The sequence below is a fragment of the Lycium barbarum genome, chromosome 11, assembly GCF_019175385.1.
Source record: "Lycium barbarum isolate Lr01 chromosome 11, ASM1917538v2, whole genome shotgun sequence".
In the NCBI taxonomy this organism is placed as follows: Eukaryota; Viridiplantae; Streptophyta; class Magnoliopsida; order Solanales; family Solanaceae; genus Lycium; species Lycium barbarum.
In genome coordinates this window covers 113,508,441-113,523,024 of record NC_083347.1, presented here as the reverse complement: position 1 = coordinate 113,523,024, position 14,584 = coordinate 113,508,441, and the positions used below count along the sequence as shown (strand labels likewise).

The 14,584-nt window shown below is 34.1% G+C and overlaps 1 protein-coding gene across 3 annotated transcripts; it reads right to left on the bottom strand.

Moving 5' to 3' along the window:
• Positions 1 to 4,429: 4,429 nt before the first annotated feature.
• On the bottom strand, positions 4,430 to 14,375 carry LOC132620355 (probable protein phosphatase 2C 60). Of its 3 annotated transcripts, none has more exons than XM_060335022.1 (6): positions 14,338 to 14,375; positions 13,973 to 14,082; positions 10,221 to 10,575; positions 9,402 to 9,769; positions 7,360 to 7,596; positions 4,430 to 5,173 (listed from the first exon to the last, which is right to left on the bottom strand). In XM_060335022.1, the coding sequence occupies exons 3-6, from the start codon at positions 10,537 to 10,539 to the stop codon at positions 4,916 to 4,918; spliced, it is 1,182 nt and encodes a 393-aa protein (XP_060191005.1). In that variant the 5' UTR covers positions 10,540 to 10,575; positions 13,973 to 14,082; positions 14,338 to 14,375; the 3' UTR covers positions 4,430 to 4,915. The 3 variants fall into 3 exon arrangements, with proteins under 3 accessions (XP_060191005.1, XP_060191004.1, XP_060191006.1); XM_060335021.1 differs by having other exon boundaries at positions 14,210 to 14,347; XM_060335023.1 differs by lacking the exon at positions 14,338 to 14,375 and having other exon boundaries at positions 4,430 to 4,783; positions 4,912 to 5,173; positions 13,973 to 14,203.
• Between the last annotated feature and the right edge of the window lie 209 nt (positions 14,376 to 14,584).

The following is a 14,584-nucleotide window of genomic DNA, read 5'->3' as shown; positions in this document are numbered from 1 at the left end:
ATTTCCTTATGCACTATACGTGATTTCCTTGTGACTACGTGAAAGTGCAGTTTCGAACAATAAATGCCTGTGTTTCTTATTTTCCATATGCACTGGTGTTTGGCAGTTTGCAGTGACGTTATGATAATTTTGGTCCAAGCTTACTTACGTCCTTCCTATTCCAATTGGATAAGTTTGTTCGAAGCTACTTTCAGTTTTGAAGATGACGTCTTTGTTCTTGAAAAAATTTCGTGTGAAATCTTAACGGTTAAACCGATAACCGAACCAATAACAATCAACAATCGATTAACCAATAACTCAGTAACCGATATCTTAACGGTTTAACATGTCTACAAACTGATAACCGATAAGTTTAACCGATAACTTTCAAACCCGAACCGAACGACCCAATACGCAGCCCTAAATGGCACTCTTATCATTCTCAATTTCCAACTTTCAACATCCCACAAGATGTTCATAAGTTGAGAATGCTAGTCATGTACTTGTGTGCACAGAGGGAAAGCCTCGAGTACAAAATGAAAAATGGAATATTGAAGTGAAAGCCTTTTCCTTATGTGTTTAAGTTATATATGTGTTTAAGCTATCACATCACTTTTACCTGTTATAGAAGGCAATCTCTCTTATTTTTAAAATCACAAAATTTCACATTTTAACTAGATTTACTTGTAGATATATATATATATATATAAAAAAAACGTGTTCTTGCTCAAAAGGAGCTTTGAAGACAAAACCATGTGATAAAAATGCTTTTAAAAAAAAAAAAAAAAAAAAACCAACTTTGAAAGAAAGTTTCTTTACTCTTAAGCCAAAGTGCTTATTTAAAAATTGGAGTTGGTTTCTGAATTCGAAAAAAGTTTCTGGAAAAACCAAACACATCACAAAACCTTTGCCTTCCACTTAGAACCAAATCTACTCATTTTTCCATAAAAATTTCAGGAAAATATTGCAACAAGTAATTTGTCGTAACAAATTTCATATGATAACATGAAAATAGAACAACCACTTTGTTGTATCCAAATAATTACTTATTTTCTATGATCTTAATGTATATATATGAAAAAGTAAAATGAACCTTCTCATTTACGATTAGTTGGTAGAAAATATATAAATTTCTAAATTCCTTTATTTCTGTTATTGAAACAGCCTCATAGCTGGATTATTTTGAGGCTGCAAGTTTTTCTATGTTATTAAACTTTGTTGGCCCTTTCTTAGTTAAATATTTGGTTGAGAGGCTTCAACTAGATATTTCTTTGGTAGAGTAACTGCATGGTAGGTTGCATCATTCCAGCTGTTAGTTCAGTGATCTTCATTTTATATAAAGGAATGGGTAGAGGCAATGGCATGATTTTTTGGTTGTCTGATCACACTCGAAATTATGTGTCTACTTTTCGAATTTTTACCTAGTTTGTAGCAGTCTGGTTGCCGCACTAAGGGGTTTTCGACAACTTATTTTTCTAACCGTGATATCTAAGCCAACTTGCATTCACCGCGATTAGTTCCACAGGATATTTGTTATCTCACCAACAGAAGTACCGAGTAACTTTGTCACTAAGGGTTGGATATAGGAGAAGGACTTACCTGTATTTTTGTCTCTGCTAAGATTTTGAGCTCAACGGCACTTTTATCATTCTCAATTTGCAACTTTCAACATCCCACAAGAGGTTCATAAGTTGAGAATGCTAGTCGTGTACTTGTGTGCACAGAGGGAAAGCCTCGAGTACAAAATGAAAAATGGAATGGGCAGCCCGGTGCACTAAGCTCCCGCTATGCGCGAGGTCCGGGGAAGGGCTGGACCACAAGGGTCTATTGTACGCAGCCTTACCTTGCATTTCTGCAAGAAAAAAATGAAATGAAAAATGGAATATTGGAGAAAAAACCTTTTACTTATGCGTTTAAGTTATTTAGCTTAGATATATTTTGGATGACCTTAGAGTGTAAAAAAAAAAAGTGTTTCTTTACTCTTAAGCCAAAGTGCTTATTTCAAAAATGGAGTTGGTTTCTGAATTATGAAAAAAAGTTTCTGGGAAAACCAAAGACATCAACATTGCCTTTCACTTTAAACCAAATCTACTCATTTTTCCCATAAAAATTTCAGGAACATGCTGCAACAAGTAATTTGTCGTAACAAGTTTCATATGATAACATGAAAATAGAACAACCACTTTGTTGTATCCAAATAATTACTTATTTTCTATGATATTAATGTATACATTTATGAAAAAGTAAAATGAACCTTCTCATTTACGATTAGTTGGTAGAAGATATATAAATTTCTAAATTGATTTCCATTTGCTAAATTTGAGATTTGATATAATCATTTCCTTTTTTTTTATTTTTTTTTTATAAACGCAATGATTTATATCGTTGAGTTCAATTTCTCTCACATAGAACAAATTATTTGCACGACAACTATTATTTTTAAGTCAAATATATACCAAGAATAGAAGTCGATACCTAATACGAATCGACTCACAAATTTCAAGGAACAGGTTATAAATTTAACCAACTCCAAGAACATTACGAATATCAATATGGAGAGCAAGTAGAAGATATGTAGAATAGGGAATAGGGTTAGAAATTAACAAGCACACTATGAGTTAGTTGTACACTTTTTAATTAACAATAATCATTAACCAAGTATAGCTACAAAGAAGGAATGAATCAAGTAATCAGAAAGCGATTAAATGACTTCAAGGATATCCAAAGGAAATCTAGACACCAATTAGATTTACATTAAATTAAGAAACAATCAGGGATAGAGAACTCATACAAGAATCACCTCACTATGGTTTAATTCAGTAGAGATTGCTAAAGAAAACAGATAAACTCTAAGATAGGCTATAAATAACAATAAAGCTAAAGGCAAAACTCTTCATAAGCATCATTTCATCATTCATCAAGTCTTTCCTCTCCTAAAATGAGCCTAAGTGTTGCTATTTATAATTAAAAAAAAAATAGTTAAATTACACACATGATCACATGAGCCTTAGGTAACTTTTTTGAAAATAGGCTGCTTTGGACTTCTTCTAGACTTACTCCTTTACCTCTTGAAACATTCCTTTGACTTGATATCATCTTGAAAGCTATCCTCAACATAGGTGCTAACTCCAATCATATTAATACTTGATTTATACTTTGAAGTCTGAACTATACCATAGAATGGACCCTGAACCATACCATAGAATGACCCCTGAAATATATGGGTGGTAAAGGGGGAGGGGGTAAAAAAGCATTGGGTGATAAGAAAAACAAAGTGGGGGGAGGTGGGGTGAGGGAGGTCAAATTTACTCTTGAACTTTGCGAAAGATCTACATTAGGGGTAAGGTCTTCGTACAGTCTACCCTCCTCAAATCCACTTGTGAAATTACACTAGATATGTTGAAGTTGTTACCGTTAGCCCATAAAGGCTGAATCGAGCCACTTTGGTGACGACTATGGTAGGAACAAGATACCTTTTTGACAAGGAACAAATTTGATACATTTCGCATGGGCAAGGAGCATTTTTAACCCTTTATCCCAGTTTGTTTTGATGTAAACTGCTTTAGAATTTATCCCATAAAGGCTGAATCGAACCACTTTGCTCACGACTTAGGTAGGAACAAGATACTTTTTTAACAAGGAGCAAAATTGATACATTTCACATAGTCAAGGGGCATTCTTAACCTTTTACCCGTGTTTGTTTTGATGTAAACTGCTTTAGAGAATTATTACAATACAGTACATAATGGGAGGTAAAACTTGATAATGACTTGGATATTGGTGCTTTCGTAAAACAGCAATCAAATCGATGTCTAGACCATGGGATGCATTAGTATCTCAATTTCAATTCAAACATGGATTTCATTCACACTCCATGTTCTGAGAAAGATTTATCTATCATCAGGAAAGAGAAAAAAAACGGAGTCTTTGTTTAAAGAAATGCGTTGAGAAAGGGCATGTACATAGTAAGTACTCCCAAAAAATAATTACTCCTCTTCAGATTGGAAATCTTGATTTTGAACTACAATAAATCTTGACTAGATAATTAATCAACAACCAAAAACTCCAACAAAAAACCTTACAAAATATATTTATTTTGAACTCTGACAATTATAAACAACAAAATACCCATGTAGCCCCACAAGCTGAGTTGGGGAGAATGAGATGTACACAGACCTTAACCCTACCTTTGTAGGGTAGGGACTCTGACAATTAGCATAAATATTATGATTTGAACCAATGTTTTTGAAGAATCAAAACCTCAAAAATTCTAAGTCCGTCTCTACCTGTCTGTGTAGTCATAATATAGCCCATTACATTGTCGGACATTGTCACTTCTGGAACTGCTAGTAGTAAAAAATAGATGCTCTGGTAATAACATAGATTTCACCAGGAAAATCAACATTATCCATCTTATCAGTGTTCAAAATTCAACATTCAAGAATCAATCTCCAAAAACAAGCAAAATACTTGCTATAGGACAAAATGCTTTGATAGCCAACAAGTACATAACATCCACTGTTACTACTGTCTTTCTGATTCTGAGGTATCGATGATGACACCAAGTACAATGAAACTACGATACGAGGAAATGGAAAGAAAATAAATAGAGTTATAGACAGTGGAATAAATCTTCATTTGTGGAGCTTCAGTTTTACACCATTTACAAGATGAAACTAAAAAAATCAAAGGGTGCAAGTAAGCGAGGAATATGAACCAAAGCATGACACGTTCATACTCGAGAAAGAATCTCTACAGTAAATTCTTTCGTTCTTCTTTGCTGCTTGAAAACTAAACAAGGCACCTGTTCCAAAGTTAAATATAATAACATCGTACATCAAAAGAATAAATTAGTGCACCTTCTATCGTTTTTTGAGTCTCTCACAAGGTAGTTTTTTGAGATACAACAGAGTAAAAAGTTTTAAGTGGTACCGATTTATATGGGAGTGGCGGCACAGGGAGCCAAACTTTTTGCTGCAAAATTCATACCACCTCCTCTCAGAGATAAAGTGGGGCCCCTCAACGAGCTCGCCCTACTTACAAGATCTGAATCTAGAAACACAACTATGACTGAGATATCGTCGTGAAAATGCCTCCTAACACCACGATCGATCTTCTTTAGATCAGAATACCGCATCTCCCTTTTCTTTGCTGCTTCTTGTAATGCAGTTTTTACAAGCCTCCGAGCACTTCCCTGAAGGTTTGAAAATTAAGAACACGTCATTGCTATCAATAAGTGCAAGAGTAAACACATTACTCCCTCCGTCCCAATTTATTTGACACTTTTCGCTTTTCGAGAGTCAAACGAGTTGTTCTTTGACCGTAATTCTTTCACATGTCTTTTAAATATTTTAAATTATTAATTATGGTGACTTAAAATATACTTTTTACGTAGTTTCCAAACATGTAAATTTTGTTTCGAAAAATCTAAAGATTCTATGTTCAAACACACAGTCAAAATTAAGAAGTTTGACTCTCGAAAAGCGAAAAGTGTCAAACAAATTGGGACAGAGGGAGTAATATTTATCCCTTTTCACTATTTTTATCCCTTCAGAATTGCCTCAATTACCTTCATGCTGGAAAGCCACACAGTTAAAGACTATATCGGAAACAACCTCTCTATCTCCACGCGGTGGTGGTACACTTGTGGGGTTACACCCAAGTGGGGTCTACACTGGGTATGTTATTGTACAAACAAGAATTTGGCAGGGATATAAAACACTGACTCATCCATTCTAGGATTAAAACAATTTACTTGAACAATCTTATTTTCACATAACTACACACAATATTTTTGATTTGTTAATTTGGTATATTCTTTTATGGATTTGCACTCCTAAAACTCTTTCTTCCTCCTTGCGGCCACTTTTTATCTCCTACTCCCCCGTTTCAATTTATGCCTTACTTCCCTTTTTAGTCTGCTTCAAAAAGAATGTCACTTTCTATATTTAGTCACTCTTTGATATCCAATATCCTACCTGACATATTTAAGACCACAAGATTCGAAAGTTTTCTTTACTTTCTTAAACTTCGTGTCTAGTCAAACTAAAACACATACATTGAAACAGAGGCAGCAATAAAATGCAAGGGGAAATGTTGAAATACCAAGTTACCTAGCCTTGGATATTATTATACTAGTGCTGTATATCTCAGGAGTATCTAAACACCGTGTCTGTATAATATGAATAACACGTCATTCAATAGCAGAGGCCCTAGTAACGAGCTATGTTTATACTCCAAAGAAACATGGAAAGAAGAATAGACAAAGCTAAAGTACTTATCAAGACGTGTTCATGCTGTCATGCAACATATATTTTTGCCTTTCATAGACTACAAATGAGGGATCTAAAAGTGTTATTCTTTCTAAATGTGGTCAATCACGAAACTACTTGAGCTCTTTACACGAGTTTGCTAATAAGTGAATACCAGGAGCCATATCAACAATATCGATGTGATATTGAGAACAAGAAATATATCCCTCAATGCATTTTGAGATAGTATCACCAAGAAAGAAAAAATAAACAGTACATCATAACTTGCTAGAATAGCTCATGAAAACATAATTTTTGAAAGTTCCACGAAACATTTCATCTACACTATTTAAGACTTTCGATGTGTGCTACCTAAAGCCAGCAACAAAATTCTATTAAGGATCATTTTGGTGCTGGTTAGAGTTACGTAGGTATTAATAATATAGAGATTAGTTATTCATGTCTTAGTTATTCCATCTTCTACCCTGCATGAAATTATACATAGTTATTCATGTCTTAGTTTTGCTCATTCGTTTATTGCCATTTGATTTTTGCTTATATTTGTTGGGCCTTCTACTTTGATTATCTTATATATCTATGGTAGCTAATGCTCCTTTCTTTCCAGAAAGTTCTATCATGACTTTCTCGCTGTTGTTATTCCTCGTTTTCATATTGTTTTTGATATGCTTGTCCCTATCTGACTTTTTGCCTTGTTTTCTTGTTTTCTCTCTTGAGCCGAGGGTCTTTCGGAAACAGCCTCTACCTTTCAAGGTGGGGGTAAGGTCTGCGTACACTATACCCTCCCCAGACCCCACATTGTGGGATTCTACTGGGCATGTTGTTGTTGTCCCTCATAACTTATACATGTATTAGCTATGTGGGATTGTGAACTGGTAACCAAACACGGTACTTGGTATGCTGAATTCTATACATAGCAACTAAAACGCTACCAAACATGGTACTAATTATGCTGGTTTTAATACATGAATAATTTACTTCTTAACCAGCAATCAAATGACCCCTTAGAGTTGATTTGCAGTTGTAAACTTCATATGCGCAAAAGGAATATAAACAAAAAAAGAAAGGGAAGAGGGGGGAGGGAAGTATCATATATAGTCAAAGATCTTACGCTTCGGGGGCTATTTTGTACTAAATCAACTGCTTCTTGATTGCTAAGATGTTCCCAGAGACCATCAGAAGCTAATATGAGAAATTGATCATGCGGTTCGAGTTCTTGAGCAGTCATTGATGGATCAGAGCTCAATATGGGCCTTTTAAAAGGTTCACGCAACCGAAACTTCGCGTACAAAGGCTCCCTATTGTATTCAGGCTTTTTAAGGTATATATCACCAATAGATCTCGAAATCTGCAAGATGAATTCAAATTAAAACTCACATAGCTTGATGCCAGAAAACAAGCAAATCCATTTCTATAAAGTACTGAATCCATGTAAAGTATATAAAGCATTGATCACATGAATACACATCCAGTCAGCATAGCAAATGAGAAAGCGATTGTTTATAGTCTTTTGGTTAAGTTGGCCTCGACCTTTTGATGGTTTAATTGGAATTAAATTCTATTATCATGAACTAATATGGACTATACAGAGTCTGATTGCACTTGAATGAAACTTTTAAAGAAAAAGATAATTGTTTGCTTCTCTGGAATTTGCAGATAAATTTGTTAGAAACAGGAAAATAACTAGTGCTGAGCAATAGATCAACTAAAAGTTTTGAGTCACTGCGAACCAGTAGGATTGGCAAACGGACGGGTCGGAACGGATACGGGTGGGTCGAAAAAGGGTTAAACAAAACCGGATGAAATATCTTACCCGTCCATATTTAACACGGGTAAAAAAAATGGGTTAATCGAAAGATAATATGGATATCCATATTATCCATGGTTTTAGGAATAGCCAGGTGAGAACACAAGCTAAAAGTCAAAATAAGCTTAGACTCCCATTTCTATAAGGTACTGAATCCATGTAAAGTATATAAAGCATTGATCACACGAGTACACATCAAGTCAGCATAGCAAATAAGAAAAGTGATTGTTCATGATCTTCTAATTAAGTTGACACTCCACCTTTTGACGGTTTAATTTGAATTAGCTTCTAGTATCATGAATAACTGTGGACTGTACAGAGTCTGATTGCACTTAAATGAAAATATCAAAGAAAAAATATGATTGTTTGCTCCTCTGGGAATTGCAGATAAATTTGCTAGAAACAGGAGACTAACTAGTGGTGAGCAATAGATCAACTAATAACTTTGTGTCATTGCGAACCACCATCAATCCCTTAATAAAGCATACAAATAGAGAAGCAAAACGAGTTTAGAATATCAAAAATATCAGTCAATATAAGGAATGAAGGAAAGATTTTAATCTCTTCTGGTGCAAGGAATCTAAAACGCCTATCTTAGTCAAAAGCCAGCTTAAAATAGGAGAAAACGGCTCATAAATACCCTGCATGTATAATAGAATCTGATAGAATGCAGATAAAAGAGTGCCAAATAATTGTCATTGTATTCATTGCTAAGACTAGAGGATAGATGACACACAAGTAACTGCATGCAGTGACCAATTAAGAATGACTATAAAATGCTTTGAATTCTCAAGATGAACTAACCATATGTCTCCCTCCGAGATACTAATAACAAGAATTAAAGAAAATGACAAAAATGGTCCCTTATGTTTGAGGGTAGGTTCAAAATAGTCCCTTTGAGAAAAAAAAGTCGCTGGAAATCACATTTAGAGGCACAATTTTTGTAGTTTTAGCTATTTTTAATTTATTTCTACAATCTTGTGCAGCTTTTTGAGGAGTAATTTCTGTTTTTTTTAAATATCTTTTTAGTATCTACTGTAGTTTTTTGTGTTGCGTATTTAGGATTTAATGGGACTTTCTTGGTGTTTGTAGTTAAGTATCTCTTTTCCATTATCTCCGTCAAATCTAACTGACAAGTAATTGACAGAGACTAAAGGTGAGAACTTTTGACAAACTTAAAGGACCAAAACTATTAAGTGCATACTTAAGGGACTATTTTGAACCTACCCTCAAACATAAGGGACCATTTTTGTCAATTTCTTGCAAGAATTAGAAACCATATAAGCTACTCTATCCAGGCAAAAAAAACAATTAGAGCACAGCTAACCATATTCTGAGAGATATACCTGAATCAGACCCTTTACACGCCATACGTTATGCTTCAATACCACTATCTGCGGGTCATCCGGATGCATTGCATGCAACTCCTGTCTGACAGATTCAAAACTTGCATTATGCTCAGCTGAAAGCTGGATGGCAATAACCTCCCCCGTAGCCTTCACAAGTCTTCCCAAAACAGCTCGGGAATCACCAAGGTTAGCAACATAAAGGGTACCATTGCAGATAACCGCTACCAGACAGCAAGATCCTACAGCAGCCATCTGCGGTTTCATTGGCCATTGCTTTGCAACCACAGAAAAGAATCCGTCTTCTGTAGCTTGAAATGCTTTCCGTATCACATCTTCAGACATAGAATTTTGTTCGGCTGCAAACCCTACAAGTTAAATGTTGCAGACTAATTAATCCAAACTACAAACTTAAATGGCAAATAATCTAATATAGTAGATATCTCAAAGGGTTTTTTCATTTTTGGCCCGTAAGCCAAAATTAATTACGGCCGCTAACCAAAATATACATAGTATATACACCGATTATGTATATGATATGTATATTTGTGTATACAATACGCATATTATATGTATATTTTTGCTTAATATACATTACATATACATTTGCTGGCTATTATATTCTAGAACGGTCCAAAAAGGTAATTACCCCTATTTTAAATTCCATATGGAATATAACCTTGCATTTTCCTTGTAAATAATATACTGAATAGCATTTAACTAGCTTAGCAACACCATTCAGAACTACAAACAGATTGATGCAATTCAATACTCGGCAAATGAATACTTTGGTTAATAGAAGGGGTCTAGTATGCTTACTCTTGAGATGCTGAAAGAGGTGGTCATTGATATACCGTGATGTCTCAGGTCCACCATGACCATCGTATATCCCAGCAAAGGTTCCGTAAGGGCCCGAATCAAGCAAGCTCAAAGGACCCGACTCGATCTGGCTTTGATCCTCCAGCAAATTATTGGCCTGTACAACTGCCATTGAGAACTCACCAATCAAGTGTTGACCACTATCCTTATACCAAAAAAGTCCATCTTGTCGTCCAGCTGAATCCGAACCAGCATGTACAGAATGGTCCGACGATGGCCGCCAACAGGCCCTCAGGAAATTTATCAGCCTTGATAACATCCCTCATTTCATTTCACTCCTGCCTACCTCCAATTCCTACAGCCAAAAAAAGAGAGGAGAAATTGACGTAAATAGCCGTCCACCAAAAATTTTTTGAGTAAAAGGTAACTTTGTATTCACACAAAAAACTCATCATATGGTGATGAGGTATAATCTTACATCCCTTGGTAGGCTGAAACTACCCTGAAACAACAAAAAAAAAAAACTAGAGCTTACAGATGTCCTATAAAATCAACTAAAGATTCTACTTCACCCACCATATCCTGTTTACACCAAAAATAAAGTATAATTAATAATAGCCAACAAATGTATAATTTTTGTATATTAATGTATAATATACATAAAATATACATTTGTGATACTTAATAGTGTATTTTTTTATATTTGACTAGCGAATGTAATTATTTTTTGCCGACCGGCCAAAATGTAATTGACCAAAAAAAAGGAACTCAAGAGCAGCCTAATTATGTTATTATACTCTCTTATCTGCAAACGAAAAAGCAAAAATATAACAAGAAGTTCAGCAATACAACTACTTCAAGAATCATAAGAGTTGTAGAAAGACCATAGCTTTAACCAATGAGAAACAAATCAGCACAGGGAAAAAAATCCCAAAACCCAAAAACCCATTTTCAACTCCAAAGAATAAAATTAAGCATGACCGACAACCCATTAATTTCCGAGATATGAAAACAATATCAGCAATGACAAGAAGCAACTGCCCAATACAGTGCACAAGCAAAAATCAGTAAAAGCCACATGTCAAAATGAACAAAAAAAAACAGTAAAAACACACCCAAGAAGCATATAACAAGAAGTTCAGCTATACAACTACTTCAAGAATTATAGAGTTGCAGAAAGATCATAGCTTTAACCAATGAGAAACAAGTATGTTCACATAAAAACAAAAAATTCCAAAACCCAATTTCTACTCCAAGGAATAAAATTAAGCATGACCAACAACCTAGTAATGTCTGAGATATGAAAACAATATCAGTAATGACAAGAAGCAACTACCCACTACAATGCACAGCCAAAACTAAGTAAAACCCACATGCCAAAATGAACAAAACAACATTAAAAACACACCCAAGAAACATATAACAAGAAGTTTAGCTATTCAATTACATCAAGAATCACTAAAATTGCTTAAGATCATAGTTTTAACCAATGAGAACCAAATCTGTTCAGAGAAAAACAAAAAATTCCAAAACCCAAAAACCCAATTTCAACTCCAAAGAATAAAATTAAGCATGACCGACAAACAAGATATTTCCAAGATATGGAAACAATATCAGCAATGACAAGAAGCAACTACCTACTACAGTGCAAAGCCAGTAAAACCCACATGAATAAAACAACAGTAAAAACACACCCGAGAAGTATATATCAACAAGTTCCGCCGCACAACTACTTCAAGAATCATAAAATTGCAGATGGATCATAGCTTTAACCAATGACACACAAATCTGTTCAGAAAAAACAAAAAATACAAAAACCCAAAACACCCAATTTCAACTCCAAAGAATAAAATTAAGCATAACCAACAACGTAGCAATTTCGGAGATATGAAAATAATATCAGCAATGACAACAAGCAACTACCCAATACAGTGTAACACCCAAAACTCGGTAAAACCGACATGCCAAACTGAACAAAACAACATTAAAAAACACACCCAAGAAGCATATAACAAGAAGTTTAGCTATACAACTACTTCAAGAATCACAGTGTTGCAAAAAGATCATAACTTTAACCAATGAGAAACAAATATGTTCACAGAAAAATAGAAAATTCCAAAATCCCAATTTCAAACTCCAACAAATATAATTAAGCATATCAGATAACATAATAATCTCCAAGATATGAAAACAATATCAGCAATGACAAGAAGAAACTGCCCAATACAGTGCACATGCAGTAAAACCACATGTCAAAGTGAACAAAACAACATTAAAAATACAACCAAGAAGCATATAATAAGAAGTTCAGCTATAAAACTACTTCAAGAATCATATAATGGCAGAAAGATCACAGCTTTAACCAATGAGAGAGGCAAATCTTCACCGAAAATTCAAAAATCCCAAAACCCAATTTCAACTCCAAAAAATAAAATTAAGCATGACCGACAACCTAGTAATTTCCAAGATAGGAAAACAATATCAGCAATGACAAGAAGCAACTACCCACTATAAGGCACAGCCAAAACTTAGTAAAGCCCGCATGCCAAAATGAACAAAACAACGGTAAAAACACACCCAAAAGGCACATAACCAGAAATTCAGTTATACAACTACTTCAATAATCATATAGTTTCACAAAGATCATAGCTTTAACTAATGAGAAATAAAAAAAATAAAAAAATCCAAAACCCAATTTAACTCCAGAGAATAAAATTAAGCATGACCGACAACCTAATAATTTTTGAGATATGAAAACAATATCATTATATCAGCAATGACAAGAAGCAACTACCCCATACAGTATAACAGACCAAAACTCAGTAAAATACACGTGCCAAAATGAACAAAACAGCATTAAAAATACACCCAAGAATTTTATAATAAGAAGTTCAGCTATATAACTACTTCAAGAATCATAAAATTGCAGAAAGATCATAGCTTTAACCAATGAGAAACAAATATGTACAGAAAAAAAAATTCCCAAAATCCAATTTCAACTCCAAAGAATACAATTAAGCATAAACGACAACCTACCTATTTCAGAGATACAACTAAAATATCAGCAATGACAAGAAGCAACTAACCACTAGAGTACATAGGGAGAAAATAAGTTAAAACACACATGCCCAAATGAACAAAACAACATTATAAACACACCCAAGAAGCATATAACAACAAGTTCAGCTATTCAACTACTTCAAGAATCATAGAGTTGCAAAAAGATCATAGCTTCAACCAATGAGAAAGGCAAATCTGTGCAAAAAAACAGAAAAATTCCCAATTTCAACTCCAAAGAATAAAATTAAGCAAAAATGACAACCTAGTAATTTCCAAGATATGAAAAAAAAAAAACATCAGCAATGACAGTACATAGGCAAAAATTAGTTAAACCCCACATGCCAAAATGAACAAAACAACATTATAAACACACCCAAGAAGCATATAACAAGAAGTTCAGCTATTCAACTACTTCAAGAAATCATAGAGTTGCATAAAGATCATAGCTTTAACCAATGAGAAAGGCAAATCTGTGCAGAAAAAACAGAAAATTCCCAATTTCAACTCCAAAGAATAAACTTAAGCATAAATGACAACCTAGTAATTTCCAAGATATGAAAAAAAAAAAAAAAAAAAAACATCAGCAATGACAGTGCACAGGCAAAAATCAGTTAAACCCCACATGCCAAAATGAACAAAACAACATTAAAAACACACCCAAATCACATAAAGTTTACAGCTTTGTAGAATACCTGCTGAAAATATAGAACAAAGAAGACTTTGTGTAGTGTGATTAAGCCTTATTCTGCTAATCTTTTTGTGGTCAGTAAGTGAATCCCTTCAAAGTGATAATGACTGAGATCTGAATAAAACATAACAATACATGTGAGTCTCAAAGTGTTAGATCTATAGATCCATCAAAGCAACCCTCATTTGTATAACTATATAACACAGTAAAGATTTAGTCTTTTTTCCACTTCTTGTTTTACCTTTTTTTCTCTCTCTCTCTTCTCTTGTTTTACTTGAAAAATAAAATTAAAATATTAAAGAGAAACAAAGAGAAGAAGAAGAAGAAAAAGATAAGTATAATGAAAGAAAGAAAGGAAGGGGATTACACTTTATCTATGTGTGATTAAAACCAACTGAAGAGATCACACACTCTCTTTGTTTAGCAGTGGAAAAAGGAAAAAACAAAACCCCATTAAGGAAAAATCCAACAAATTATTAGAAGTGGTCCTTTATGTTTGGGTTGGTTCAATTATTTAAATATTTTATATCCTTTAAGTATTTGTTACATTATGTCCACTAAATTTGATTGGAATAATGAAAAAGAATATTTAATTGTAATTCACACTTGGAGGTGT